The sequence below is a fragment of the Labeo rohita genome, chromosome 15 (assembly GCF_022985175.1).
Source record: "Labeo rohita strain BAU-BD-2019 chromosome 15, IGBB_LRoh.1.0, whole genome shotgun sequence".
Classification (NCBI taxonomy): domain Eukaryota; kingdom Metazoa; phylum Chordata; class Actinopteri; order Cypriniformes; family Cyprinidae; genus Labeo; species Labeo rohita.
The window spans coordinates 17091278-17107570 of record NC_066883.1 but is presented as its reverse complement, the minus strand read 5'-3'; the positions used below and the strand labels follow the sequence as shown (position 1 = coordinate 17107570).

Genomic DNA, 16293 nt, shown 5'->3' with positions numbered 1-16293 from the left:
GAGGGCAGTAGCTTCTACTAATTATTTTGTATACGCTAGAGTGCACACTAATGAATGGAAGGTGTAACAACAAGCAAAGACAAATTATGTTGTTGCTGTTGTTGTTGTTTATTTATACGATTTGTGATGGTGTAAAAGTCAATATGATTTATGGATTGTGTTAGTTCTGTTTTGTTTTGGCTTAAAGGTGATGTGAATTTGTTTAATTTAGGTAATTAAGTTATTTAAATGTATTATGTGTGGGTAACCCCTCTGTCATTGGTTAATGGTATGATCCCAGTAATATAAGGGCTGGGTCTGTTTATTCAAGGAGTTATTTGGGGAAGGGGATCCCGACTGATGACAGTCATATCCAATCATATCACTCATTCTCAATTACCCCCCATCAAACTCACGGCATGCTTTAGGGTGACTGTTAAAACTCAATGTTTTTTTTTTAGAAAAATTAGTGATTTATACACTTTTTAATGTGGTTTTGGACCCCACTGAGTTTCACTGTAAGGACAAAACTTTTAAAATACGTTCTTTAAAAGAACTCCTATTGTGTTCTGAGAACACAAACTCATACAGGTTTGGAGCAACATGAGGGTGAGTAAATGATTGTCGATTTTTCTACTTAGGCAGCTTACTATGTTTTGGAACAGAGCAACTATGTGGAGCTTATGTTAAAGCGTGTGGATTACTGTATTTGACAGCTGTTATAGAGAGACGGTGTGCTTTAGCAAACTGCCGGAGTGCAGAGGCAGTGTTAATAGAACGTGGCAAAGCGTGTGTTTGTGTGCGACTTGTAGAAACGAGAGAGAGAGAACTGGATGGGAAACTAAGTGGCACAAGCTGGGGGAAGCAGCTGTAGCAGACCTGATTCAATTCATCCTCCAGTTATTTTGCCAGTCTGAATTAAGATGAGACCAAGCAGCTCTGCCTCCATCTCCTTCCCACTGCCTCCTTTTTCTGCCTCTCTCTCTTTCTCTCTCTCTCTCTTTCTCTCCATTTTCTGACTCAGGGCCATTTTCTTGATGTTTCATTTGTGAATTTTCTGTCTCATTTGCCTTGATGTTTTGTTGCCCTTCATCATTTCATCCTTACCAACCTTTCCTTCCTCTTCACTGCATGCTGCCGCATCTCACAAGGTGGCACAGGCAGACTGTTTTATGTCTGCTGCTTTGCATTGTGGGTAGGATAAAAATGTGTGTGAATGCGTCAAAAAGACATTTTAAGTCATTACTCTGATACTGCCATTAGATTAATGGCGATTTCAAAGGTTGTGGAATAATGCAGTTGCTTAACATTAATAACCTTGAAACATGAACATTCAAACTTTAAAAAAGACAGTGACTACTACCTTTTCTCGGGAATCACAAGCAAATGTTACATTTATATTCATGCATGCATTTGGCAGACACTTTTAGGCTGAATTTTTTATCAGTGCCAGCATTACCTAAAGATCGAACTCATGACCTTGCTACTAGCTACAAGGATTTAGAGGCTGAATTCAGTTTATGGAAATAGCTGTCAGATTATGGAAAAATAGTGTCAAATAAAAAAATTAAAGACAAAAAATGAAGCTTTTGAATGGGGCTTATTAATTAGTGCACATGGTTTACCACATTCATTTGTGGCACACTTGTTAGTGACGTTAGTTTGGATCTGACGTGTGACTTTGACTAATCCTGTTTTCACACCTTTTGTAATTTCTTGTCCTCTTTCTCACTGTATATATATCAATGAAAGTAAAATTAAATTAAAAAGCCAATAAAATAATACAATTTGCTAGCACCTGTATGAAATAATTATATGTTATAAAATTATTCTATTGTATAATATTATTATAATTTATTATGTATTATATATTATATAAATCATATAAAATAATTGCGAATTTATCACATTCAAAGAGGACCCAAAATTATCATTTTCCAAAATTATTAGACTATATAAAATTATTGTAATAGATTATTATATAAATCATATAAAATAATTGCGCATTTATCACATGCAAAGAAGATGCAAAATTATCGTTTTCCAAAATTATTATACTATATAAAATTAGTATATTATATAAAATGATTGTAATATAATATTATATATTTTATAAATCATATAAAATAATTGCACATTTATAACATGCAAAGAGGATCCAAAATTATGGTTTTACAAAATTATTGTAGTATATAAAATTTGTATATTATATACAATTATTGTAATATATTATTATGTATTATATAAATCATATAATATAACTGCACATTTATCACATGCAAAGAGTATCCAAAATTATGGTTTTAGAAAATTATGACACTATATAAATTTAGTATATTATATACAATTATTGTAATATATCATTATATATTATATAAATCATATAAAATAATTGCACATTTATAACATAAGGATCCAAAATTATCATACAAAATGCTTAGACTAAATAAAATTATTGTAATGGATTATTATATAAATCATATAAAATAATTGCGCATTTATCACAAGCAAGGAAGATGCAATTTTTTTTTTTTTTTTTTTTTTGTGAGCAAAGATATCAGTGACAAAATCTGTTTGCAATATTTTGGAGAGTTGATAAAATGAGTTCTGGCTGGAAACGTTTGCATAATACATATGTAAGAATTTTGTGAAATATATTGTCATATTAATCCACCAAAACTAAAATATGACAAACAAAATCCCAATGTGTTGTTTTTTTTATGTCACTCACAGCATCACAAATGACATGAGCCAGAATTCGTCTCTCTTGGTGGAACTGCACCTGTCACAAAAATCAGGATTTCACTCCTCATATTTTCGTTGTGGTGGATTAACGCAAGAAATATTCAGCATATGTGACTGTAATTCTTACAGATTTACTTCAGCAGTATTATGCAAGGTTTCCAGCCACTGGCAAGTAACTAGTTTCATTTACTCTCCAAAAAGCGTTTTTTTACTCACACTGGCACTGGATGAGTTTTACATTTGGACCCTGCATTGCTGCATATCTTCAGTCCCATATGTAAATGTAAATAACAGAAGTTAGAGTATATAGTTATGTATGCAGTCTGTTAACTTTTACTTCCTGTGTGATGTGATGAGAACACCTGCACTCATGTGAGATTGACAGGGCTTGTGTCTGTCAGGGGAATGCTGTCTTCTCTGATCCTCTCAGCAGATGTTTGCTGCTTTCTAGCCTAACATTTTCCTAACATACTAGGCAGCAAAGCCACGGCATCAGTGACTTAACACGCTGAAGATTACGACTGACCACACACATCTGCTGCTTTTACACTCATCAGACAAGCGCACACGATGAGCGGCCATGTGCACAAGAGCTTTTACCAAGCCCAACAAAATGCCCACAGGATGAGTCGTGAGTCAAATGCATCCTCGTTCACTGGATCATCTCAAACGTGCCCTGTATTAAAAATGGGAAATGGTCCGGTTTAATTCTGTGGCTTTTAAAGGGACATTTCATGCAAAAATGAATACTGTCATTGTTTAGTCACTCTCATACGAAAGCTTGTGTCTGCCACGTGATAAAAAAAGTAATAAGGTATTTGTGAGTTTTTATCTCACAATTGAGATTTAAATGAGACTTTTTTTCTCAGAATTGCATGATACAAACTCGCAATTCAGGCTTTTTTTTTCAGAATTGTGAGATATAAACTCACAATTCTGATCTTTTTTTTTAGAATTGGGTGATATAAACATGCAGTTGCGAGAAAAAACTCAGAATTGCAAGATACAAACTCACATTTGCATGAGTCTCATTTTTATCTCGCAATTCTGACTTTATTTCTTGGAATTGTGAGTTTATATCATGCTATTCTGAGAAAAAAAGTTGGAATTGCAAGATATAAAAGAAGTGAGAATTGTGAAATACAAACGCATTTGCGAGAAAAGTCAGAATTACATGTTTTTATCTCACAATTCTAACTTTATTTATATCATGTAATTCTGAGGAAAAAAAAGTTGGAATTGCAAGATGTGAATGCACAATTGTGAAAAAAGTGTGAATTGCGAGATACAAACTTGCATTTGCGAGAAAAGTCAGAATTGCTATAGTTTTCATCTCACAATTCTGACTTTATTTCTTGCGATTGCGAGTTTATATCCTGCTATTCTGACTTTGTAACTTGCAATTATGCATTTATATCATTCAATTCTATGAAAAAAAAGTCAGAATTGTGAGATGTGAATTTGTAATGGCGAGGAAAAAGTCAGAATTGCGAGATATAAACATTTGTGAGAAAAGAATTGCAAGTTTTTGTCTCACAATTCTGACTTTTTTAATAGAAAAAAAGTCGGAATTTCAAGATGTGAATGCGCACTTGTGAAAAAAGTGAGAATTGCGAGATACAAACTTGCATTTACAAGAAAAATCAGAATTTTTGTCTCACAATTCTGACTTTATTTCTTGTGACTGCAAGTTTATATTTTACTTTCATATTCCACTATTCTTACTTAATAACTCACAATAGTTAATAGTTTATATCTCACAATTCTGAGAAAAAAAACCCTGAATTGTGAGTTTGTATCATGCAATTCAATTGTAAATTAAAAAGTTGCAAATACCTTTTTTAAAAAAACAAAATTCAGTGGCAGAAACAAGCTTCCATACAAGAGTTTACATCTCTTTACAATTCATAGTTATGAGTTTATATCTCACAATTCTGATTTTATAACTCTCAATTGCAAAAAACTCACGATTCTAACTTTTTTTCTCAGAATTGCATGATATAAACTTACAGTTGCAAGTTATAAAGTCAAAATAGCGAGTTTGTATTATACAACTGAGAGAAAAAAAGTCAGAATTGTGAGATAAAAACTCGCAGTTACCTCATTTTATTTTTTATTCAGTGGCAGAGACTTTCATAAAATTCTGAGCTTTGCATTTGTGAGAAGACACATCAGGGTGAGGTATAAATTTGCAACTGAAAAAAAAAAAGTTAGAATTGCAAGATGTGAACTCGGAATTGTGCAAAAGAAAGTCATAATTCTGAGTTTGTATCTTGCAAGTCTGAATTAATTTCTCTGAACAAGTTTGTATTTCGCAATTTTGTCTTATTTCTTTGAATGGTGAAAAAATAATAATTGTGAGATAAAGTTAAAAGAACCTTAGTGTGAAGAACATTCTAATAATCTAAACAACCTATTTTCAGCATATTTTCAGAACTTTTTGTGGAATGTTGGAATGTTGTGGAATGAAAAGATCTTCATTAAACTATAAACGCTAATAAAGATGTTGAAGGCCTTGATTTTTAAGGCCAAAAATAAAACAGCAGACATTTAAAAAAATATCTTCTGTCTCTTTAAGGCTCCAGAATTGTATTCTACTAGGAACCGTTTCTTTAACTCATTATTTCAATCCCTAAAGCTGACATACATACATACAAGTCAATCTGTCGCTTGGGAGTTGTCACCTGCAGAAGTGAGCAGTAGCTCCGTCAGCCCCGAGCCACTTCTCCCCACACTATTATTCTCCTCCGGTTTATATGATCTTTGTCGGCTTCTCGTCATGAGATGTTATTTGTGTGGGAGCTTGTAGCCCCGTCAGAAAAAAAATGTGAAAATGGAGAAACAACACGGATGAGTCAGATCTCGCGCTTTCTCTCTGTCTGCCTTTCACGCTCTCATACGCCTTCTCTCACTTGAGTCTGGTGTACAAACCTACTGTGAAGTTTCTGAACAGCAGGGTAGCGGTCTGGTTATCTAAACAAAGACACACAGCCCTGAGCCCAGCGGCGTACTAAAAAGTGGGCGGGAAATGGCTGCTGGATAACGTCGGTGGTTCCATTTGGCTTTCGGAGCGATAAACCGAGCAGTAACCAACGCAAACATCGCCGCCGAAAACAGATGTTTTCTGATACCGTGCATGCGTCGCTATCCCAGCGTGAGCTGCGGACTCCAGCATCAGAATCTGCTTTGCAGTCACAACTAATTACTTGCTTTAATCTGGGCTGAGTGGACACTCTATATGTTTTAAATCCGACAGCTCTCACGCTAATGTGCAAATCACAGAGCTGATGAGCCTCAGAGGACAGCACTTAACTGATAAGTGTTTCAAAATACTGAGAAATCCACTTCATGTTTTTATAGAGTGGGCGAGTGTAGATGGTGTTTGGTGAGGGTTAAACTCAATAAAACCAAGTTCAAGTACGAGTAGTTGTTCTCAAAGCCACCCATAGTAGAGATGAATCGCAAATGATATCGCAGTTGAGAAGCTAGATTTAGAGGTTTTTCCACTCAAAACAGTCGTCCTAGTAAAGTACGGCAAATCTTAGTAGTCTGCTGTTTCATTTCGGATGGAAACTGATTTTTGTTGGTGTTTTTAGCTGATTAGCATAGTTTCTTTAGTGATTCAGGTGCTGAAACAACAGAGACAGTGTATGCAAATAAATAACTCACCCGAGACGTTTGCTTGAGTCTCCTACTTCTCAGATGTTTCTCTTGTTTTCAGAAAGTTTCTCTGCAATGCCACAAGCTCTAATTTGCAGAGATGCCAAAGTCAATCATTTGATTTCAGAACATTGCTTTCAGGATCAAATTATCTGGACTGTGCTATCAGATGTGGATAGCTCTGAACCTTTACCTGATGTCAACAGTTGTTTCATTTGTTGAAATTTTAATTTTGTTTTCTAGTTTGGGGTCTGTAATTTAATGTTTTTGAAAGACCTAGTATAGGCTCAATGCTGGACTTATTTGATTTTAAAAATACAGTAAAAACAGATATTGTGAAATATAATTATAGTTTAAAAGAACTGTTTTCTATTATAAAATATTTTAAAATAAAATTTAATCCTTACTCCAGACTTCAGTGTCACATGATCCTTCAGAAATCATTCTGATAGGCTGATTTGAAGAAACATTTGTTATTATCAATGTTAAAATCAGTTGTGCTTCTTAAAGCGATAGTTCACCCAAAAATTCTGTTTTTAATTACTTACCCTTATGTCGTTCCAAACCTGTAAGACTTTTGTTCATCTTCAGGAACACAAATTAAGATATTTTTGTGGTTCAGCCTTAATTTTATAAAGCTATGAGAATACTTTATGTGTGCAAAGAAAGCAAAAAAAGACTTTATTTAACAATGTGGTACTGTTGTGAATGCACATTGAAGACTGAGAAGGAAGGGACGTTTTTTTTTGTATCAAGTTGTTATTTTTGTTTTCTTTGCACACAGTATTCTCGTAGCTTCATAACATTATGATTGAACCACTGATGTCACATGGACTATTTTAACAATGTCCTTACTGCTTTTCTGGGCCTTGAACGTGTCGGTAGCGTTGCTGTCTATGCAGAGTCCATTTTGCCAACACTTTACACCATTTTCCCTCCCTCCCTTTCTCCCTCCCTCCCTTTCTCCATCTGTATAAACAAAGGAAACGAAAAAAAAGACAAACATACAGTAAATTCATAAAGCATTTCAAATTCTCTAACCAGCCACGTTCTCCTCTCTCTGGCCTTAGTGCCCCCACAGATTGACGTACGTCCCCAGGATCAAGTCGCTGCCCAAGGACGAACTGTCACTTTTCAGTGTGGCACCCAGGGGAACCCTCTTCCCGCAGTTTTCTGGCAGAAAGAAGGCAGTCAGGTGAGTGCAACTTAAGCTTCCTACAGTATATAATCGAGCGCAACACATTGTGAGGTCAAACTATGCAGTACAATTGTACAGGTCTGTCCCGATTTGTGTGATTTTGTGATATGGCACTTGAAGTTGAGGTTAGCTAACATGTTAAAGCTAGCCTCTGATATTCATGCAGTATGTAGTCAAGTACATACTGTATAGTTAAGGAAAACAGTGCATTGTACATGATTCGACACGCAGCTTAAGAGATGGCTCAGCATTGTCCTTCAGTAATTCAATACTTCACTGTATGTCATGCGTGGGTTTAAAGAGCCTGATTGGAGATCAAAGGCAGATCTCTTCATATAAAGATGATTTATTTGCATCTCAGAGCATGTTTATCAGTGACTCATTAACTTAGCCAGAGCTTGAAAACAAGCCTGGAGCCTCTCGATGATTATATTTACCCTTGTTGATGCTGATTAGTCGTGTATTGCTGATTGCATTGAAGAGATGATTCAGAGCATTGGATTGCCGGAGCGGGGCCCTTTGACAAAGCGGCATGTTTTCAGAGCCATTATGGGAAACCACTGAAGAGAGTTGGGCCTCCTAAGAGGCAAAAAAGGGACTTGTGAAGGAGTGGGAAGAGAAAATTTGACACAGAGGAACATCAGGTGTCAGAGCAGCTCCCATAGGCCAGTAAAAGCACAGCGTTCAGTGTAATAGCAGACAGGAGCGCATTTCCATGCTAAAAATAGACTTCCGTCAGTGCGGTAGAGAGCTAAAGACCACTCAGCCTTGATGGCTCACATCATTTTGGAGTCATTTGGGGTGTGGTCTGTGCAATGGATTTCATAGCACGTCCCCGGTGTTCACGCTTGTAAGCCTTTTGCAGCTGTGTTCCAGATTATGCTCTGGCCTATTCACCTTCGTCCATTACTTGCCCATTTTAAGCCTTTTAAGAGAAGTGGATGGATTCACACATACCCTCACATACTGTACGTACCCCTGGTTAACCCAACTGAAGTCCCACAAAGGAGCAAACGCTTCGCTCAGCGAATTAAACGGCCTGAAAAACACAACCAAGCACTCAAATCAGTTGATGTGCAGTTTTGATGGAAATGAGATCTTTTAATCGGCTTACCGTTTTTCAGTGATATTTTGGAGGCACCATATTCAAGCGTTTTATTTTTTAGATACTTAAATACTTGACTTCAAAAGGGACGCATTAAATTGATCAAAAGTGACCGTGAAGGCATTAATGATGCTACAAAACATCCCTAACTCCAATAAATGCAGTTCTTTGAACTTTCTATCTCCTAAAAATAAAAATGTATCAGTTTTCACAAAATATTAAATAGAAAAACTGTTTTTCAAATGAATATTTCTTGAACAGCACATCAGCATATTAGAATGATTTCTGAACAATCATGTGACACTGAAGACTGGAGTAATGATGCTGAAAAATCAGCTTTGTCATTCCCTTAATAAATAATATTTTAAAATATTAAAATTGTTGTTTTATTTGATTAAATAAATGCCTCAAAGGATAAGCAAAGGATAGCATTGTTCCAAAATATTAAAAACTTCAAACTTTTAAACGGTTGTCACGATACTACTGTGATTGAGGTAAGGAGCACATTATTAAACAGTCTATAATAATCCACAAAAAGGGGTAACACAGGGCAGGCTGGAACACACACGTAGCACATTGTATAGCCAACACTGGACCAAGGAACCAAGGAACAGACAACACTATAAATACTAAACTAAACAAGGGTAATCAATCGGACACACCTGAATCGAATTACTAATCAAACAAGAGGGAAAAACTAGGTCACAGGGCGCACATGGGGAGAAAAACACACACAGATAGTCCAGAGGCGTGACATATGCCCCCCCCCCCACCCCCGCCTCCTGAAAAGGCGTGTCCTCGTACCGTAGGAACAGCAGAGGGAGGCACCAGTGGGAACTTGGGAGGACGCTCGGGAAGAGGACGGACAAGGTGGAGACGATAGAGGGAGAAGCCAGAGAGGAGACAGGAGGGACTTGGAGCAGCCGGAGCCAGGTGGGACCCAGGCCACAGCCATAAATGTGATCCAGGCCACAGCCATAAATGTGACCCACAGTGGAATTACGGAGGGAGGAGCCATGGAGGAGGAAGAGCTGACGACTCCGGTGGGTGAACCGACGGCAGCGGAGCAGGTGGAGGAGGAGACCAAGGCGAAGACGGAGTGCCGATGAGCCCGGACGTGAGAAGGATCCGGAAAGCTGCGGTGGAGCCGGAGCGACAGAGGACCAAGGTGGAGCCGAAGGGAAAGACGAGCCTGACGGTTCCAGAGTGATGGAAGGACGAGGTGCAGCGAAGAAGTGGAGTCCCAAGGCGACGGATGGTCAATGACAGACCAAGGCAGAGCCAGAGGGAAGAGGGAGCCTGGCGGAGACAGTGGACTGCCGGGCCACAACGGACAGGAGGGAGCTAGGAGCCATGGTGGAGCTGCTGGGTTGACAGACCAAAGCAGAGTCCTGGACTCAGAGGCTGGAGGCGGTGACAGGGGATCCTCCAACCATGATGCCGATGGAGACTGGCAGACCCGCGGTGATCCCACCGCACAGATGGTGGGCTGAGGGCGAGCAGAGGGGCTGCCATACTACAATGGTGGAGGAGGCAGGAATAGGAGGGTGGTGTGGATATTTGTGAGCCTCCGGGCTGTCAGGGCTGTCATCTTACAAACGGCCTTGATGGGCGAAACAGGACAGACAGGGGGTTCAGGTGAAGGTGGGAGGAGAGGGGGCATATGGGAAACCCCCTCAACCTCCAACAGTCCCAGATCCACAGTAAGCTCACCCTCAGCCATGGTGCAGTGGGCGGAGCTTCTCCCTGCGCTTTCGCTGTCTACGGTTTTCTACCTCATGGCGCGCGTTGTACCCAGCTCTTGCACCTGGTCTGACGTTACAAACAGCTCTGGCTCCGTGGCAATCCTCAGCTCTGTCGCTCCATCTTTGGTGGGCTCGGACTTGGGCTCCGCACAGCGGGGAGATGGTGGGCTGGGCTCTAGGTCTGGCTGTGCTCTGGATCTGGGACAGGCGCTCTCCGGGCACCGGATGATAGCTTCTCTCCAGTTCAGTTCGGTGGTGTCTGAGAGGTCGATGGGGAGGTGGTAATTAGCCCTGATCCAAAACAGTAAGTTCAGCGCAACGTTGCCGAACGCTGTTAAAACAGCAAGCTGGCTGAACTCAACTGCATACTCCAAGAGGGGCAGGTCCTTACGAGCTAGGGAGGTGAAAAGAGCGGCGAGGGGATCCATGGGGGAAACATTAACCTAGATTAATAAATGCTTTAAATGTATTTTAATTGTTAGAACATTATTTTTTTGATGATAAACTAGTGGATATTAAAATAATAAAAAATAGTTATTTAAAATGTCCAGTTCTATTTTGATAATAAAAGAAAAATTTGCCAATAAAAGAAAAATAAAATACCAAAAACTAAAATCATTTCTTTTAAATGCTACAAGTGAATTTTAACATTACATTAAATTAACATTGCATTAACATTATAATGTACAGTATGAAAAATTATTAATTTTGACATTTTCGAAGATCAACTTTAAGTGAATGTTGACAGCGAAGATAATGTTAAAAAAGAGGAAATAAGTTAATTAAATATTTAAAAATCACTAATATAGACTAATAATGCAAGTCTCTGCAAAGTTTCAGCGTGAAATATCCCATGGATCTTTTATTATAGCTTGTCAAATTTGCCCTTATTTGGGTCACACACTGTTTTTGTGTATGTACCTTTAAATGCCGCCCCCCAGCTCGCGCTTTAGTTTTTCTGTCAACAGCAAAACTGGAAAATCTTACACAGGTAAATTGTCAGAAATTATTCATAAAACTTGCAGACAGCAATCATTTTTGGGATAAAACTAATGACATAGCACGGCTCTCTGTGAATACTAGAAATTTTAGCCACATTAGCTGTACAGCATGCTAACAAGCACATTCGGAAATGCAATTTGGAAACATTCAGAAAACATGAGGTGATTTTACTTGTTCTGAATATGATGTTTAAACATGAACAGCTGGTATTGAACCATCTTTCAGAATCAGCTTCAGTGCAAGCCTTATTTACAAAGCAATTTCAGCATAAAATGATTTGCACAAATAAATAAGACTCTATGGCACATTTCCTTCCATAAATTAAATTCATCCACAGTGTTCTCCGTGGCTCAGATGCAGAGTTTTTGGAGAATCTCATTTGTACATCTAAAAACAATATTTGTTATGTTTATGTGCTGCAGACAATATGTAAATAGGAGCTATATCTGCTATATAAACATGGCGGATTATGTGCTGTTTAATCAGGGTGGGCGGGACTTATTCCTACTGTGATGTCACAGTAGGGGAAATCTGAAACAGCATATTTTTAAACACTGCTTCTGATTTATGGGGATAAAAGAGGAATGAGTGGATATTTTCCATTATAGGGTGGTTGTTTACACACACTGTGGACACACATTAGTGTTTAAATATTTTATATTGTTTTTTGTTTAAGTGAATATTTTTTATTGTTTAAGTGAATTTTGCATGATGCACCTTTAAATAAAATTCAAAAAGCATTGCAAAAGCATTGTATTGCAAACATCAGAGTATGCTTACAAAAGAACTTCAAAAGAACAAGGACAGTCCTGTTTTCCATGGCTGTTTGGAATTTGTAAAACAGACTTTCAGTCTCCTGAAAACTGGGTATTTTGCCCATGTAGTGTGGTGTGAACTCAAGAGTCTGTCCTCTTTTGTAGATGCTGCTTTTCCCTGGCCAACCTCCTTCCCAGTCGGGCCGTTATTCTGTGTCCATGAGCGGAGAGCTGTCCATCTCTGATGTTCACTCCGAGGACTCCGGCTACTATATCTGCCAGGCGATCAGTGTGGCAGGAAGTGTCCTCGCCAAGGCTCTGCTGGAAGTGGAAACTGGTGAGTATCTGGGATTACAGTTCATCCCACCCAGCAAATGGCTTCTCTAGAGATAATTGTGAAGAAAACCCCTAGTATTAACAAAGCGCCTGAGCGTGGATACACACAATGTACGTGGCTTTTCATTTTGATGTGCATTTCCTAAGTCATAAAGCTACCTTTTAATTAATGGTGCTTGCTGAGAGATCACTGAAAGTGAAGTGTACTTGAACACACTTCATTTAAAACTCTGCAAAATCTTCTTTTTTAACAAACTGGTTGACTTTAATAATTCAGGGTCCCTGCAGGTCCATAAAAGTCTCCAATTCAGTTTGTTCAAATTTAAGGCCATAAAAAATCTCTTAACTGTTATAGCACAAGAACAGTTATAAATTTAAAAGGTCTTAAATTTGGGGACAGATACTATAATTGAAAAGTTTCCTAATTTGATTATTAAACATCAAAAGGCAATGATTTGAATACATTTGTAAGCCATCCACACTTTGATAAATACTGTTGATGAATATTTCCTTTCATTATTTTTTTAAATCTGATGTAAATTCAAGTCTGTATCGATTTAAACACTGTTTTATTTACTTTTAATAGTTTAATATTTTTCTTTTTAATAGTTAACTTTTAACTATTTTTTAATTTTTCGGATCATCAGTCATCAAAGTTCAGTACTGTAAATACTGGTCACAGACACTGTGTCACTGATACTGCTGTTAGGGAGATGAAGGCACAACAAAGATTATAACAATAAATCCTTTTAATGGCAACCCACACAAAGAAGAAGGTCTAACACACAGGGTAGCATTTACATACAATACCAGACGAGGGAAAACCGAAAAGGCTAAAACTAAAGTATGGTTGTTAATCAGGGACAGACAGGTGAGGAGGATCAACTAATAATGACACAACGAGAACAGGAAGAGGAACATAACCAAACATGGGCACAAGAGGGAGAAACCACAACAAACAGTCCTGTGCTGTGACAGTTCACCCCGTCCTGGAAGGCGTGGCCTCGCGTTGCAGGAACAACAAGAGGAGGGACAGAGGGGGACTTAGGAGGAGGACAAAGGAGAGGATGCGGGGTAGTGACAGGGGCTGGCAAAGGGCTAGCAGGAAGGCAGGAAAATAGTAGAGGTGTGGGTTTGGGCGGAGAACGGATATCCGGGAGGAGGATGACAAACAGAATCCAGGGTGGAGATGATGGAGGGAGGAGACAGGATGAAGACAGGAGGAGCCAGGGTGGACCAGATGGAGGGAGGAGCCAGGGATGGAACAACAAGGGGAGGGATGGTGGGGGACTTAGGAGGAGGACCAATGAGAGGATGTGGGGTGGTGACAGGGGCTGGCAAAGGGCTAGCAGGAAGGCAGACAAACAGTACAGGTATAGGTTTGGGCGGAGGACGGACATCCGGGAGGAAGGAAAACAGAATCCAGGGTGGAGATGTTGGAGGAAGGAGTCAGGACAGATCCGGAAGCCCACGGAGGAGCTGGAATGATATAGGACTGAGGTGGAGCAGGAGGGAAGGAGGAGCCCAACGAAGCCAGAGGGACCAAGGGATGAGATGCAGCCAGAGGAGTGCAGTCCTGAGGTGGAAGTAGGGGGACGACTGACCAAGGCAGAGCCGGAGGGATGAGAGAGCCCAGCTGTGCTGGTGGAGTGATGGGCTCCAGTGGAGACAAGGGAACTGCAAGCCATGGTGGAGCCACTGGGTCACAGGACTGAGGCAGAGTCTGGGCCTTGAAGGCTGGAGGTCGAGTCAAGGGATTCTCCAGACTCAACGGCAATGGAGATGGAGATGGGCAGACCCGCGGCGAGCCCACGACACAGATGGTGAGCAGAGGGTGAGCAGAGGGGCTGACAGGATCCAGCAGAATGAGCATTGAGGAAGGTAACAGATCAATGAGAGGCGGGAGAGAGGGAGGTTGGGTGGGCTATTTTCCCAGGTTAACAGTTCGGGTGAAGACTGAAGGACGGGTATCTTTGAAAGTCTATTAAATCTCCTGAGTCCAGTTTGTGCTCACTCTGCTTTGCTTTGCCCCTGTGATCTCCACCGCTATTTTCACCTTCGCTTGTGCTGTCGACTCTCCTACCTGGTCAGACACTTGGGGCTCTGGCTCCAGGGCGATCATCAGCTCTGTTGCTCCTGATGTCGATAGCTCAACGACCGCGGCAGGCTCTGGCTCACTGTCTGCGGTGGGCTCAGGCACAGCAGGGGGGTTGGTGAGCTGGGCTCTGGGTCTCACTGTGTTTGGGATCAGGGCCGGACGCTCTCCAGACACTGGATGATTGCCTCCCTCCAGCACAGACCAGTGGTGTCTGGGAGGTCGACGGGGCGATTGTAATTAGCCCCGATCTAGAACAGTACGATCCTAATGGCGTCATCCATCTCACTGAACTCATTCACATATTCCAAGATAGGAAGGTCTTTATGAGCTAGGGCTGTGAAGCATGCGGCGACATCCATGGTGAAAAAACAAACCAAAAAACTTTTAACAAGAAAAACAAAATGAGGGGGAAAAGGTGCCGATATTCTGTCACTGATACTGCTGTTAGGGAGACGAAGGCACAGTGAAGATTCTTTTAATGCCAACCCACACGAAGAAGAAGGTCTAACACACAGGGTAACATTCATATAGAATACTAGACGAGGGAAAACTGAACAGGCTAAAACTAAAGTACCCAGATAGCACACATACGTCTGCATGATGTCTAGTTAAAGATCACTTGATCTGGAAAGCATCTGCTAAGTACAAACATCTGACAGATGTCTGTAAGATGTCAGTTTTACATACATTCTAAATCATAAACATCTTAAAGACACCTAATAGACGTCTATTTGACATCTGATAGGAAATAGACGTTTTGCACTTGAGCAAACTACATAAAAAATGTCTTCCAGATGTAAATGTAATGTTTCTTTAAAAAAACAAGTGATTTTATATATATTTATATATTTATATATATTTATTTTTATACTACAATTTTTTTTCAATATTTTGAGGAAGCAAGGGAGGTAGTATGCTTTATTTTGAGATTGTTTGTTTGGTATGGACACGCTGTACTCCTGCAGGTCTTAAAAAAGTTTTAAAAATTCTGCAGATACCCTGAAATAACTAGTCTTCTAGTCAACTATCCTGACCTCTCACCCCAATTCCAGAATATCTTCATCTTTTGTGCGATTGTGTTCTCAAAGTGTGATTAACTCTGACTGCCAGTTGCACTTCCGTTGCTGCGCAAGTAAGTCAGACTGATCTCTGGATGCCAGAAGCGCTGTTAGACGACTGGACAGATGCAAACACACTCCTCACAAACACACTGTGCTGTTTATCCTCCAGGCCCATCAGATCTCGTCCCTCCAATTATCCGACAGGGCCCAGCCAACCAGACACTCGCTTTAGGCTCCAGCGCCCTACTCCAGTGCCATGTGATGGGCAGCCCAATCCCCAGCGTCAGGTGGGAGAAGGACGGGCAAAGCGTTCTGAGCGATGACATTCACATAAGCCTAATGGAAAACGGCACTTTACACATCAGCGGCTTGAAGGTATTTGACAGACGCTTCAGACAAAGATGTGAATTGTTTGCTTTGATTAGAGCTGTGAAAAGCGAAAGCTCCCTGGACAGAGAGCCTCTGAGAAAACATTTCAAACTAAGTGAGACGTTCACAAGCACACCTGAAATAATGGTGTCCACTTGAGCGTTTCTTACCCCAGGCAGGGTTTCCATCAACGCATGCAAAACACATTTAGCCACGTAATGTTCATAAATCAATAACCAA

General features: G+C 39.9%; 1 protein-coding gene across 1 annotated transcript in view; it reads left to right on the top strand.

Moving 5' to 3' along the window:
- The window catches only part of zgc:77784 (uncharacterized protein LOC402947 homolog), an 82801-nt gene that overhangs the window by 41230 nt on the left and 25278 nt on the right, over positions 1 to 16293 (top strand). The window contains exons 7-9 of the mRNA XM_051129124.1: positions 7455 to 7579; positions 12355 to 12526; positions 15854 to 16059. Of these exons, the coding sequence (XP_050985081.1) occupies positions 7455 to 7579; positions 12355 to 12526; positions 15854 to 16059 (503 nt within the window). The remainder of the gene's footprint in view (positions 1 to 7454; positions 7580 to 12354; positions 12527 to 15853; positions 16060 to 16293) is intronic.